General features: G+C 43.3%; 1 protein-coding gene across 22 annotated transcripts in view; it reads right to left on the bottom strand.

Annotated features, from left to right (window-relative positions):
* The window catches only part of LOC122540474 (polyhomeotic-like protein 2), a 308,477-nt gene that overhangs the window by 41,535 nt on the left and 252,308 nt on the right, over positions 1-14,634 (bottom strand). For all 22 annotated transcript variants that reach the window (XR_015753414.1, XR_015753415.1, XM_087980196.1 and 19 more), the window contains one exon: positions 4,045-4,538. Coding sequence is in view for 20 of the 22 variants with exons in the window: in XM_087980196.1 (XP_087836322.1) it covers positions 4,045-4,538 (494 nt within the window). In the remaining 2 variants the exon portion in view is untranslated. The remainder of the gene's footprint in view (positions 1-4,044; positions 4,539-14,634) is intronic.

The raw sequence follows: 14,634 nt of genomic DNA, 5'->3' as shown, positions 1-14,634 counted from the left end.
TTGTTTTGGATTTCCAGCATCTGCAGTTTATATTTGTGTTTAAGCGTGCCACGGTTGATTGTTGTGAACCACTGCCTTGTTCAGGGTATCGGGGGACCAAGCTGAACAATGAAGCCCTTGCAGTGAAAGTCCATCAATTCGCATTGCGGACAGTCACAAGCCATTTCACTCAGTGGGTGCAGGCTGACTAGAGTCTTTTCCCAACCCATTTTGTCCTACCCATATACCATCAAATCCACAATGGAAGACAGGAAGAAGTTGTAACGGTAAGAGTTGCTCCTTTTTTGAGGTATTTTCACTGTTGGAGCTGATTTCCTCAAATTCTAGCAGCAGTTACAATTGCTTAAAAGCTATTGCATTGTTTTGGAACTTCAGGAAAAAGGCAAGATCAAAACAATGGCACTTTAAAAAGGAAGACAGACAAAGGCAGTGACCACATGGGAAATGAATCAAACAGAAAAATAAAGCTGCACTGCTGTCTGACCCAGCAGTGAATCTGCACAGCTACTGTTCTGCTGTTTGATTTCAAGTAACTCTGAACATCAGAGTTACTGAGCTGCCAGAGGAAGTGGAGGAGGCTGATACAATTACAACATTTAAAAGGCATCTGGACGGATAATATGAATAGGAAAGGGTTTGAGAGATATGGGTCAAATGCTGGCAAATGGGACTAGATTTATTTAGGATATCTGGTCAACATAGATGAGTGGACCAAAGGGTTTGTTTTCATGCTGTACATCTCTATGACTCTATCTCCGATTCCCTTCTCCATAAGACCATAACTTATAGGAGCAGAATTAGCCATTCAGCCCATCGAGTCTGCTCCGCCATTTGATCATGGCTGAGAAGTTTCTCAACCCCATTCTCCCACCTTCTCCCTGTAACCCTTGACCCCAAGAACCTACCTGTCTCTGTGTCTCAAAGCCACTCAATGACTTGGTCTCCACAGTTCTCAGCAATAATGAGTTCTTCCTTCCCCTTCATGTTTATCCAGTTTCCCCCTAAAACGTATCCACATTCTTCACCTCAAACATTCAGTGGTACATTTCTGGTCAAAGTACTCGTTTCCGAAATGCCGACTAGATTTATCAGCAACCAGTTTATATCAATGGACCCTACTTTTGGTCACAGTCAAAGTCATACATCACAGAAACAGGCACTTCAGCCCAACCCATCCATGCCAATCAGGTTTCCTAAACTGATCGAGTCCCATTTGCCTGTACTTAGCCCATATTCCTCGAAATCTTTGCTATCCATTTACCCTTCCAAATGTCTTTTAAATGTTGGAATTGTATCTGCATCCATAACTTCCTCTGGCAGCTCGTTCCATATATACACTACCCTCTGTGTGAAACAATTGCTCCTCCAGTCCCTTTGAAATCTTTCCCCTCTCCCCTTAAACCCATGCCTTCCAATTTTGGATTTTCTACGCTGGGGAAAAGATCTTTGCTATTTACTTTATCTCTGCCCTTCATGGTTTTATAGACAACTATAAAGGTCACCCCTCAGCCTCAACCTCCCAGCTGATTCAGCCTCTCCTTATAACTCTAACCTTCCAGTCTCGGTAACATCCTCATATCTCCTTTGCACCTTTTTCTATAGCAGGGTGACCAGAATCGTACAAAGTATCCAAATCTAGCCTTACCAATGTCTTGTAGAGCAGTAACATGGTGTCCCAACTCCTGTACTCAATGCTCTGAGCGCTGAAGGCATGCATGTCAAACACATACTTCACCACACTGTCTATTTATGACACCACTTTCAAGAAACTATATATCTGTAACTGGGTTTCTCTGTTCGACTACACTCCCCAGGACCCTACATTTGAATATGTAGGCCCTGCCCTGGGCTATCTTACCAAAATGCAACACCTCGCGTTTATCTGCGTGAAGTCATCTGCCATTCCTTGGCCCACTGGCCCAGTTTATAAAGATCCCTTTGTACTCTTAGGTAATCTTTTTTCAGTGTCCACTATACCACCAATTTTGGTGTCATCTGCAAACTTACTATCCGTGCTATCTATATTCTCATCCAAATCATTTACATAAATTACAAACAGCAGTGGACCCAGCAGTGATCCTTGCAACACACCGCTGGTCACAGGCTTCCAGTCTGAACAACAACTCTCCACCACCATTATCTGTCTCCTACAATCAAGCCAATTTTGTACCTAATTGGCTCTCTCCCCCTGGATCCCGTGTGATTTAACTTTACTAACCAGTCTACCATGTGGAACCTTGTTGAAGGCCATACTGAAGTCCAAGTAGACACTTCTATCACTTTGCCTTCATCTACCGTCTTGATCATCTCTTCAAAAATTCAAATTTATGTGACACTATTTCTAACACACAAAGCTATGCTGACCATCCCTAATCAGGCCCTGCTATTCTAAATACATGTAGATCCTGTCTTTCAGAATTCCCTCCAACAATTTTCCTATCACTGACATCAGGCACACTGACCTGTAGCTTCCTGGCTTTTTCATGCAGCCTTTCTTAAATCTTGGCACATTAGCCACTCTCCAGTCATCCAGCATCTCACGTGTGGCTGAAGAGATACAAATATCGGGGGTGCACAATTTCTTCACTAGCTTCCCACAATGTCTTGGGAAACACCTGATCAGCTCCCAGTCTCCACCACAAATGGAAACATTTTCTTTCCATCCAACACACCAAAGCTTTCAGCATGGAATCAGTCAGATTTTTTTAATGCAACTGTTACTTGCAAACTTTTCAACTCTTCTTCAAAGAGGCAGATGGATACATAAAAGAATCATCACTTGAGTAAGTCTTCAAGGTATTAGCCCCTGGATTATACACAGCAGCAGATAATCAGTGCCTTCAGGACAGAGAGAAAATTAAAACTAAATGTTTCCTTATTAAAAGGAGCTATATCCTCTCTCCAGCATGAACAAGAATGAATGAAGAAAGTGATTATTCGTAATTCCCAGCGAGATGATTGTTTCATCAGGAATTCAAAACTTTTTATAGTTTTCTTTTGCTGGGGACTATGAAAGAACAGAAGCCAATGGAAGTACAGCTATCCCAGAATCCACAGCAGCTGTGAAAGTGCTATATAAAAGTAACAGAGAATGTCTCATGTTAAATCCATGTTCTGTTTACAGAGTGAAGGATGTCGCCTCAGTTTTCACATTGATCTGGAGGAGGGAGAATGTCTGAATGGGATAGTAGGGCTTGATGTTCTGAACAGACCCAGAATGCAGGCCTTAAATGAGCAGTAGGATTGATAATGATTGACAGTAGCTGAAGAGGTGATGCTACATCAGCCCACCAAGAGTTTCATCATTACTTTGAAAGCTCCTGTTTATGGACAGCGGTGAAGACCAGGTGCCTTTATTTTACAACAGTTATTGTGAAAACCACCTGCTGAGAGATAAACAAGGAACTAAGTAGGATCTGTCACAACATCAACTTCAATTTCTACAGCATCATTAACGTAATAAAACACCCAGAGGTGTTTCACACGAATGTTAAGACTTGCTCAATAGGGAATTGCAGAAAATCCGAGATTGAGGAAAATTAAAGCAGAGGTCACACCTCTCACAGTTAGTACTAAATGTCCCTTCACAGGGTGACAAAATGAATCAAAACAGCAGCAAAGGGACAGGCACTCAGTCTGACTGGTCGATGCTGTCTACTTGCATTTGTAATCCATAAAACCTGCCACCACCCTATCACCACTGTCCCTGATGTTCATCAAAATGGTTCCTCTCTCACACTCACTGTGGGAGTGTGTCACCTGTTCCCACTACTTTCTATGAAACAAGGTTTCTTCAGAATGCCTGACTGGATTCATTCAGGATCAGTTTGCATTTAAGATCCCGAGATCCAGATTCTTCCACAAACTCTTTCATAATCTTAAATACCTCTAAACAGCCATTATACCCTTACCCAGCGAGTGCGAGAGAACTCGCGGGCAGGCAATGAGAGAAAGACAGACACAGACAGGAGAGAGAAAGAGAAAGAGCGAGGGAGAGACACAGACAGAGAGAAATCAAATGTCCAAAACAGAAGCGTATCTTACCACGTGAGCTGCTGGCTGGATTTGGAGATTTACTGCAGTGGTCTGAGGTGCCAGTTGGTGCTGGTGAGTCTGTCCGTGACTGTTGAGCAGAGTATCTGGCTGGCCAGGCTGGGGACCTGACTGCAAACTCTGCTGGGCCTGAGAGACAGGCTGCAGCACTGGGCTAGGGGAGTGAGCCCCCTGAAGGTGCAGGGCCTGGTGTTTCTGCTGGACGACAGTCTGACAGTGCTGTGCCTGCACATGAGCCTGGGCCTGAGGATGCACGCTGGTCTGGATCTGGGCACAGGGCTGTACAGCCAGGCTCTGGGTCTGCTGTGACTGTAGTGGCTGGAGCTGGGTGCTGGTGTGGATCAGTTGGGGCTGCTGGTGTCGGTGCTGAAGCTGCTGTTGCTGAAGGACAAACTGATGCTGCAGGTGTTTCTGTTGTTGCTGCTGTAACTGAAGCTGCTGCTGCTGCTGGTGCATTAACTGATGCGGCTGAATCTGTGCGTATGCTACAAGGAGACAGAGAACATGTTCACAATCACAGCGCCACCTTAACAACAACTTCAAGCTTTTCACAAAAAAAACACAAACCAAAGTGTTTCCCCCAACCAATCTCCCTCAGTTCCACTTGCAATTTCCTGCAGGAATTAGGATCCAGCTGGAATTAGGATCCAGCAGGGGTTGGGCCTGGGGTGAGGGGTGCAAATTAGACAGGGATAGGGGAAGAAATGGTGGGGTGGGGAGAAGAGGAAGTGGAGAGGAGGGGAATGCAGGGTAGAGGGAGGCAATTGCAGAGCTTAGTTTGCAGGCAATTGAAGGCACAGCTATCAATGATGGAGTGATTAAAATTGGCCAGAATAATAGGCTGGGGGTTTTCAGCGGGTGGAAATTACAGAAACAGTTGAATGCAAAGTCATGAGGGGGTAGGACAGGGGTGTCTGTTTTAAAATGGAAGCATTTCTCAAGCAGGTGTTAACATAGGTCAGAGATTGCAAGGGTGAAAGGGGAATGAGAGTCACTGAAGCAACTGCATTTCACAATTAATTCACTGTCCATGAAGCAGTTTGACAAGTTCTAACAGAGGTAACGAGTGATTATTGTTCAAGCAGGTCCTTTCTGTGGGAAGGAATAGAAAGTAGCCCAATGGCTGACCTTCTCTTTGATGCTCCCATCACCTTCTTCAGACCCAAGTGAAAAACCCCTCTCACCTGCTAATCAATGAAGCTCTTTGCAACAAACAGACTTATTTTGAGTAAATCCAGATCAGTACCAACGGATTCCACCGTGAACTTTCTGTATGGTACCAAGTTTTCTTTTGTGAAACAATGTTCAGGCCACAAGTGCCTTTCAATATTAGCTTCAAAACTCTGATTTCCCAATGAGTCAGAACTCCAGCTGCCTATCAATAAACAATGGAATGGATTGATCATTTCCTAATTCAATGTTTGGGTGAGTGAGGAACATTCAGTGTTATTTCACTGAGTGAATGTGATATGCGGCCCAGCCTGGAGCAGGGATTGCTGGGGGCTTGGACACGGTGGTTAAGGTTGGCTTTAATCAGGTAACTGTCCTCACCCAACCCCAACATCGCCCACTCCGCCTCACAATCTTACAGAGGAGCCCACAAACAGAGTGGGATGGGGGTGGTCACTATACTCCCTCCTGCCTGTGAAATGCAGACCCTCAAAATCGAGCGGGAGGGTCTGGTGCAGCCAGTCTCCAGGCACATGGCTCCTTCCCATGAGTGAAGTCCCCGGGATCTCACAGGGGGCTCCAGTCCCTGCAGCAAAATACACAAGCTGAGAGCACATTGTTCACAGCAGCACCATGCTCACATCCATATCCAGGAGACCATTTGTCAAGTTGTAGCCAGATTAATATGAACAACTAAAGCTTGATCTCCCCTACAGTTTGGCAACATTCACACTGCCTCTCAATGAACTAACACCAGCCAACGCTATGCTGCTTCAGAGCTGTGACTCCACCTCCTCTTCCAAGACCCATTCAGCTCAGAGAAACACTAACTAACCATCAGTGTCAGCTAGCTCTCAGCCCCAGCCTTACCACCACTTTAAAGCCAGTGCCAACTGATCATTGCTCATTGGGAGGTTGGGTCTATCTGTGGCTCTGAATGAGTGGGTGATCATTTGATAGACAAACGCTAAACTCAGAGTGAGAGATGATCAGTTAAGCTTCAAGATTTATTTGCAGCATTTATTGCCCATCCCTAGTTGCCCAAAGGGCACATTGCTGTGGGCCTAGAGTCCAATGTAGGCCAGGCCAGGTAAGGAAGGCTGTTTCATTCCTCAAGGACATTAGTGAATCAGTTGGGTTGTCCCAACAATCGTCATCATTAGACTCTTCATTCCAGATACGTATTGAAATCAAATTCCACCACCTGCCCTGACAGGATTCGAACCCACGTCCCCAGAACATGACCTGGGTCTCTGGATTAACAGTCCAGTGATAATGCCATTAGGCCATTGCCTCCCCCCCCCCGCCCCCCGGTGTTATTACTGTGCCAGAGCATCAGCCATGATTCACCCTGGCGATTACCTTACTACAAATTGCTAAAGAAATCAAACCAGAAAGGCAGAGCTAACTGATGCCAAAGTGGACACAGATTGTTAAAACCTCACTGTGTTATTGGCCAAGGGATATAAAGTATACAAATGGAGATTCTACAGGGAACAAGTAGCTGATTGTTCTGGGAATGGTGACCCACTGTTGATGTCAAAGGCTTTCTGCCTGCCAACAGCTATTTGATTGGCTCCCAGATAGCTGAACAGCTTGTGGGTATGAAGTCATCAAACCTCCAAGAAGGAAACAACAGTCCTTTCTCTGCGGTAAAGGACATCTCAAGCTTAAAGAAAGCAATGTTTATTTTCCCTGACCAATTATAGAGTCATAGAGATGTACAGCACGGAAACAGACCCTTCGGCCCAACCCCGTCCATGCCGACCAGATATCCCAACCCAATCTAGTCCCACCTGCCAGCACCCAGCCCATATCCCTCCAAACCCTTTCCATTCATATACCCATCCAAATGCCTTTTAAATTTTGCAGTTGTACCAGCCTCCACCACATCCTCTGGCAGCTCATTCCATACACGTACCACCCACTGCGTGAAAATGTTGCCCCTTAGGTCTCTTTTATATCTTTCCCCTCTCACCCAAAACCTATGCCCTCTAGTTCTGGACTCCCCGACCCCAGGGAAAAGACTTTATCTATTTACCCTATCCATACCCCTCATAATTTTGTAAACCTCTATAAGGTCACCCCTCAGCCTCCGACGCTCCAGGGAAAACAGCCCCAGCCTGTTCAGCCTCTCCCTATAACTCAAATCCTCCAAACCTGGCAACATTCTTATAAATCTTTTCTGAACCCTTTCAAGTTTCACAACATCCTTCCAATATGCTATAAGCTCTGGTTCTTAACCAATAAGTCACAAACTTTACAAGTATGAACCAGTCACTCCGTGCTTCCTGAAAACGTACCGGGAGTAGGAGGATCGAGGAGCAGTCAGTCCTGACCAGCAAAGAAAAATGATCTCAGCCCAGCCTGTGGACAGACACCATTGAACTACTTTCCCAGACTTTCCCTCAATCCATAACACCCAGTTTTTATTTAATTCCTGTCAATAGGTGCGCATAAAGCGTAGAAGGGGTTAGAGTTTTAACTAGTGGAATGTTACATAGATGGTTCATAATTGCTTTTCTGGTAGAATCAATACAGAATATAATTCTAGATAACTATAGAATCAATAGATTCTATTGCTTTGTGTTAAATAGTAATCATGTTAAATACTGACAGTGAAATAGGACCAGATGTCAATCTAGGTCTAAACGTCAGGACAACTGGGGAGTTTGCAAACTTTGATCATTTTTGTGATGACTCCAGAAATAATGGTTTGAGGCTCGTCAGTGGGGAATGTGCTCAGTTTAATGCTGGGAAGTCGTGTGGATCATTAGTTTAAAGTTGATGAGCCTCCCTCAACACTGGAACTCCAACCCAACACCGTCAAACTGTTCAGACTAGACACCGATCAGGAATGTTCTTCCCTCTTTAGCTCAGTGCTGAGCTCTCCCAAACCTCAAAATGAACAAAATAAATATGCCCCAAAGAAAGTTTTCATGAATCACTTGCTTCAGGGATCGGAGAGCATTTCACCCTCAGGGGCACTCAGAATCGGAGATATACAGCACGGAAACAGACTGTTCCGTCAAACTCATCCATGCTGACCAGATGTCCTCAATTAATCTAGTCCCATTTGCCAGCATTTGGCCCATATCCCTCTATACCCTTCCTATTCATATACCCAACCAGATTCCTTTTCAATGTTGTAATTGTACCAGCCTCCATCACTTTCTCTGGCAGCTCATTCCACACACACCACCCTCTGCGTGAAAATGTTGCCCCTCATATCCCTTTTAAATCTTTCCTCTTTCACCCTAAACCTATGCCCTCTAGTTTTAGACTCCCCGACCCCAGGGAAACGATCTTGGCCATTCACCCTATCCATGTTCCTGATGATTTGATAAACCTATGTAAGGGCACCACTCAAACTCCGACACTCCAGGGAAAACAGCTTATCTTCACAATTCAGTATCAGCATCTAACAGACAACACCACTGTTTAAACCATAGTCTGTTTTTCATTCTCACTCCTTTTGTCCTGAACATCCTGAGCATGGTCTTAGCCCAGACTCTATTGCCTTTCACTAAATGCTGAGCTTAGGGACATAAATCCGTCACAGCAGTGTGAGTGCACACAGACACATCTTCACCCAGGAGTTTTGACTGTGTATACTAACGTGTCATTAAATCTCTGGAAAGTATGCTCCATGCATTATTTGTCCTGAACTGCCCTAGAAACATGTCAAATTGTGTAGGCTATTAGCCCGTTTTGAAATGGTGACATTCCATATTTTGATGCATATTTTTAAATTAAAACCCATTCAGAGTTAAATTTCTTTGAAGCAGTTCCCCTCACTCCACCAAGAGGTTTCCCAATGAAATCAAAGAAGCTGCCTCTAGTACAGCAGCTACTGCTGTGAAATCAGAGCAGCTGAAACTTAATTAAATAAATATGCAGCCAAATTTATTTAAAAGCTAAACATCCAACCGTTTTTCTTGGAATTCTTTCCAAGGCTTTGTCAGGAACGCTTGCGTTTAGCGTCAGTTTTGTACATTTCGCTCTTGCTTTTAAATCATATTGAAAATTATTACAACTAGCCCATTACCATAATTAATCAGGTAATGGTTGAGCTTGTGTATAGTTGACCCAGCACCTCCACCAACTCTCACTGCTGAAGTAAAACTTGACTCAGTAAGTATCTATTGATAAAATTAAATACATTGCATAGCCCTAAAGGTGAGTATTCAGCTCCTTGGGTCTGAGCATATCAACATGGGATGTCAAAATAGCTTTGGCTGCTCAAGGAGGTGGGGTCAATGGGAATAATCGGGAACCTGGAAACTCTGACAGCGAGGCAATGGGAAAGGAATAATTTTCAACCCTTCCAATATATTTCACATAAAAAGGTCAACCTACCATTGTGTGATCTTATAGAGGTTTATAAAATCATGAGGGGCATTGATAGGATAAATAGACAAAGTCTTTTCTCTGGGGTCAGGGAATCCAGAAGTAGAGGGCATGGGTTTAGGGTGAGAGGGGAAAGATATAAAAGAAACCTAAGGGGCAACGTTTTCATTCAGAGGGAGGGTACGTGTATGGAATGAGCTGCCAGAGGAAGTGGTGGAGGCTGGTACAATTGCAACATTTAAAAGGCATCTGGATGAGTATATGAATAGGAAGGGTTTGGAGGGATATGGGCTGGGTGCTGGCAGGTGGGGCTAGATTGGGTTGGAATATCTGGTCGGCATGGACGGGTTGGATCGAAGGGTCTGTTTCCGTGCTGTACATCTCTATGACTGACTAAAAGTATGGTCTGACAATCTCTCACATTTCTACAGGGAAATACAGGATTCAGATCCATCATGTGGTCCTGCCTTTACCCCACCCCACAAATTGCTATTGTTTTTGTTCCAATGAAAATATGCGCTGTTCTGGAAATTTGTGGCAGATAGCCTAGATCAGGCATTGGTAACCTTAATGCAAGAAAGGACTTGCTTTGTACATTTCATCAAAAATAAACATCTTGATGCTTGCTGCACAAATGCCAATAACAGACCACAGTGGAAAGTTTTACCAAAAATGATTAATTGAATGATTCTCTCACACAAGTACAGTATTAACACAAGTTTAACAAAGCAAAACAAGAGACATTAATCAAGCAACAGAAGATGTTTGATCAATATAGATCAGGATCGGGCTACACAACTCACCAAAAACCACATATGGCTCCACAGCTGCGACAAATTCCCAAAATTCTCTTTCTTTTAACTTCCTCCAGTACATTAATAGTCATTGAGTCATAAAGTGCAGAAACAGACTCTTCTGCCCAACTCGCCCATGCTGACCTGGTTTCCTCAACTGAACTAGAGCTATTTGCCAGCACTTGGCCCAAATCCCTCTAAATCTTTCCTATCCATGTGCCTGTCCAAAAGTCTTAAATGTTGTTACCACTTCCTCAGGCAGTTGATTCCACATACTGTGTGAGAGAAAATGTTGCCCCTCAAGTCCCTTTTAAATCTTTGTCCTCTCACCGTAAAAATATGCCCCCTAGTTTTGAACTCCCCCACCGAGGGAAAAGACTTTTGCTATCTATGCCCCTCATGACTTTATAAATCTCTACATGGTCATCCCTCAACCTCCTATATCTAGTGAAAACATCCCAGCCCATGCAGCCTCTCCGTATAATGCAAACCCTTCAGTCCCAGTAGCACCCTTGTAAATCTTTCTTCACCCTTTCCAATTTAATAATATCCTTCCTATAACAGGGCGACCAGAATTGTACACAGAACTCCAATGTGGCTTCACCAACATCCTGTACAACCACAACATAACAAGTGCTGACAATTCAGTATTTGCTAAATTTGTTTACCTTGCAAGTAGCTGAGGCATAGACTGGCAATTCATTTTTATAGTATCCTGAACGAAACAAAATACCACAAAAGCACCTCACTGTGGCAATCTAGGATGATATCAGACGTTGAGAAGCATTGAGTGACATGAGGGCAGACAATTGAAAGTTTGGTTGAAGGTTTTCATGAGAACCTTCCAGAAGAAGTGAGAGGCAGGACTTTATTGAGAGAGGTCCAGGGGATAGCTTAGGAGTGACCACCAATGGTGGTGGTGGGTGCCGGGAGCGTGGACACTAAAATCAGGATGTTCAGATGGTCAGAGTTAGAGGAGTGTGGTTTCATATTACACCCAGTTACGGTCAAGACAGATTGCTCAAGGAGGAGGTGATGTCAGAACTGTCTTCAGATTCAAGTTTCTTCATTATCATGATTAAATACTCCAATACATGGTACTGAGAGACATACCAGCCTCTAATCGTGTTATCGCTTTATTGAAAGACTACTCCACAAACTACTGCCTAATGCTAATTGTCTACTCCATATGCTTCTCTGCATATGTTTATAACATTCAAATGGTTAGATTTCAGACTTCTGCCTCACTCCACATGCATTTCTCTTGGTTTCTTTAACTCCACCCCTATGGTGTTACTTATGCCCAGTGAGGAGCCACTCCATTACATCATCACTGTGCTGCCCCAGGGTCCTAAAGCCCTTACACAACAGATTGAATTCATCTTGACGGTTATTGGTCTACCAGAGATTGCAGATTTGGAGGTTATGGAGGGATTTTGAACATTTTGAAATAAAACATTGTTTATCTTAGGGTCAAGCAAATAGCACAAGGGTGATGGGTAATGGGAAGAGATTTGATATAAGCAAGGAATTACGCAGAGTTTGACATGACTTCTCTATGACTTGTAACCTTAAGTTTAAGGAAGATAGTTGATTCTGAAAGTGACAAAGCTACAAGTGAGGGATTCAGCAGGAGGTGGACAATGTTTGGGAGGTGGAATTAGAGGACTTAATAATAGCATAAGGTGGTGGCCAAATATGGCACTCAGATTGTGGTCAGTCTGGTTCCAAGTGTTGCCAATTAAAATCCTGCACTCCTTTGTCAGGAGAAAATGAGCTCTGCAGATACTGGAGAGTCAGAGTTGATAAAGTGTATCCAAGGAGCAGGGAATCAACAGGAATGAAGGGCTTAGGCCCAAATGGTTGACTCTGCTCCTCCTCGGATGCTGCTTGACCTGTTGTGCTTTTCCAGCACCACCCTTCTAGACTCTGCACTCCTTTGCCAGCCTATTGGAGTGAGTGACTGGTTCCAGATGAGGACAGTGGCCAGATTCTTAAGTATTCCCACTGTCTCCAAGGTAACACTGACTTGGGACAGTGCCTCCAACTGAGGAAACTAGAAGGACCCTTGTAGATTTTGGGGAGTACCATGTGGTTAGTCAGGTTCACACACCTCCCATGTATGGGCTAGTTACTGTGTATTAGCTGAAGACCCATCCTCTCATCCCCAGAACAAACTCTATCCCAGTAAAATGTTCAAAACTTCCATACAAGAACATAGAAGAAATGGAAATGAAAAGCCAGGTTGCAGTATTCCAGACATGGATTTAATAAGTTACGAGTTTCCAATAACTGCAACCATCCCCTTGATGAATCAAACTGAAGGGGATAATAGGTCCATACAGACTGGACACATTTAGTGATAAATGACCAAAATCAAAATCAATATTTCGCTAATGGAGCACATTTATTGTGCATTTAAAATTCATGTTTCACGCGTTAAATGTACATCAATGTGAATTTACAATAATGAAGGTAGTCCTGACTGCCCTGCCTTTCCTATTTCCTTAATTAATTCCCAATACATTTTGAATGTTGTCTCTCTCCCTGCTCACAAAAGGTACCATCAGCAAATTTAAAATAATCAGCGATTTACAGCATAGAGAAAGGCCCTTTAGCCCATCACATCTGCACCAGTCAAAAATGACCAAAATGTTCTAATCCCCCACACAGTCAGAGAACAATAGTAGAACATTTTCTTTACGTCGTTCATGTGAAACAATCCCTTTATTATTGTTCACTGTCCAGAACTTATTAGCAAATTAGTAACCAATCCAATAAATTAATTTTAGTTAAATTCAATTTAGTTAAATTCAAATTTTAAAAAGCCTCACATGTAGAATGTTATGAAATGCCTGTTGATAAGGTAATGAAGTTTTACCCATTGGATAACCCACATTAACAGTGATCTTATTAAATAAAAACATAGTGGCTGCATGAGATATGACTTATTGGTTTGATTCTTAATGATTTCTTACAACTTTGTCCCTCTTCAGGTGAAACGGTCCTGTGAAATAACTTTAACTGTTTCTCTCACTAACTACATTACAGCTTTATAATTCCTTGATATCATTCTCAATTGGAATTTAAATTTTAAAATAACCTCCAAGAGGTAAATGTTACAAATTTCATTTCCTTGGCAGAGTTTCACAGTATTAAGTGCTTCAGGACATTAGTGGTCTCCTGTCAGGCAGCACGAACTCTGAATCTGCCATCGAGTGTTCTTCAGTTCTGAGCTGGAATCCTGTGTTCAAGATCATTTCAAAATACATTACAGCCTGGGAGTTCAAGAGAGATATTAGCCTGGAAATCAGTGCTCGTACGGGGGAAGGATGTGCCCTTGTCTCCAATAATTTTTAAAAGTACATGGAAAAAGCTGTACTTTGTTACTGAGGTGCAGCGGGGATACTTTTCTCCCCCCAAAATGCCATGTGATTTTAATAACAACTGCTGAAATCCCATCCAGGAAAACAAGTTTAATCTTTGTATAGCATCAAACTTTTTTTAACTAATTAATAATTCCCTGAGTTTCCCAATTTTAAAAGACTGATATTTTGCTGAAATATACAGCCAATGTATCAGACTTCCTGGTTTGCTGCCTGAAGGGAATATCTCCATGTGATTGGCTGCATGCTGTATTTGATGTCGTCATTGTTGGCAGATACCTGGAGATCCCCTGGTGTTGGTATTGGATTTAAATGACCAGGAAAGCAGCAATCCAGATCATTAGATCTTTGATATGGAGGCGGTGTGGGAATGGGGTAGACAAAGCCAGAAGTCTCACAATACTGGGTTACGGTCCAACAGGTTTATTTGAAATCACAAGCATTTGGAGCCTTGCTCCTTCATCCGGTGCACTGCTTTCATTTGAGGTCATTGGAGAACGGTGAAATGTGGCTAAATAAAATTCTCTTTCTGCCCCTTCCCCTCCAACTTATCAATCTAACACTTCAGCAAGATCTTAGCCTCTTGCACAAAGGTATGCGCCAGAAAAACTAAAACTTTGATAAGCTTTGGAATTTTAATGTTCTATCACTTACTTTTTAAAAAATTTGCTCCTGAGATATGGGTGTCCCACTTATTATCCAACCCAATTGGCCAGAGGGCAGTTAAGAGTCAAATGCATTGCTGTGGGTCTCAAGTCACGAGTTACCTCAGATCGGGTAAGGATGACAGATTTCCTTCCCTGAAAAGGAAGGAAGAGGGGGACAGCATGCAGGGCAGGGGAGAAGGGGAGTGCGCGGGACTCGGGGGCAAGGGGGAGGGT

This window comes from Chiloscyllium plagiosum, unplaced genomic scaffold (assembly GCF_037043375.1).
Source record: "Chiloscyllium plagiosum isolate Xiang-an unplaced genomic scaffold, Cpla_swu_hap1 HiC_scaffold_37, whole genome shotgun sequence".
NCBI lineage: Eukaryota > Metazoa > Chordata > Chondrichthyes > Orectolobiformes > Hemiscylliidae > Chiloscyllium > Chiloscyllium plagiosum.
This window is presented reverse-complemented; position numbering and strand designations above follow the sequence as displayed.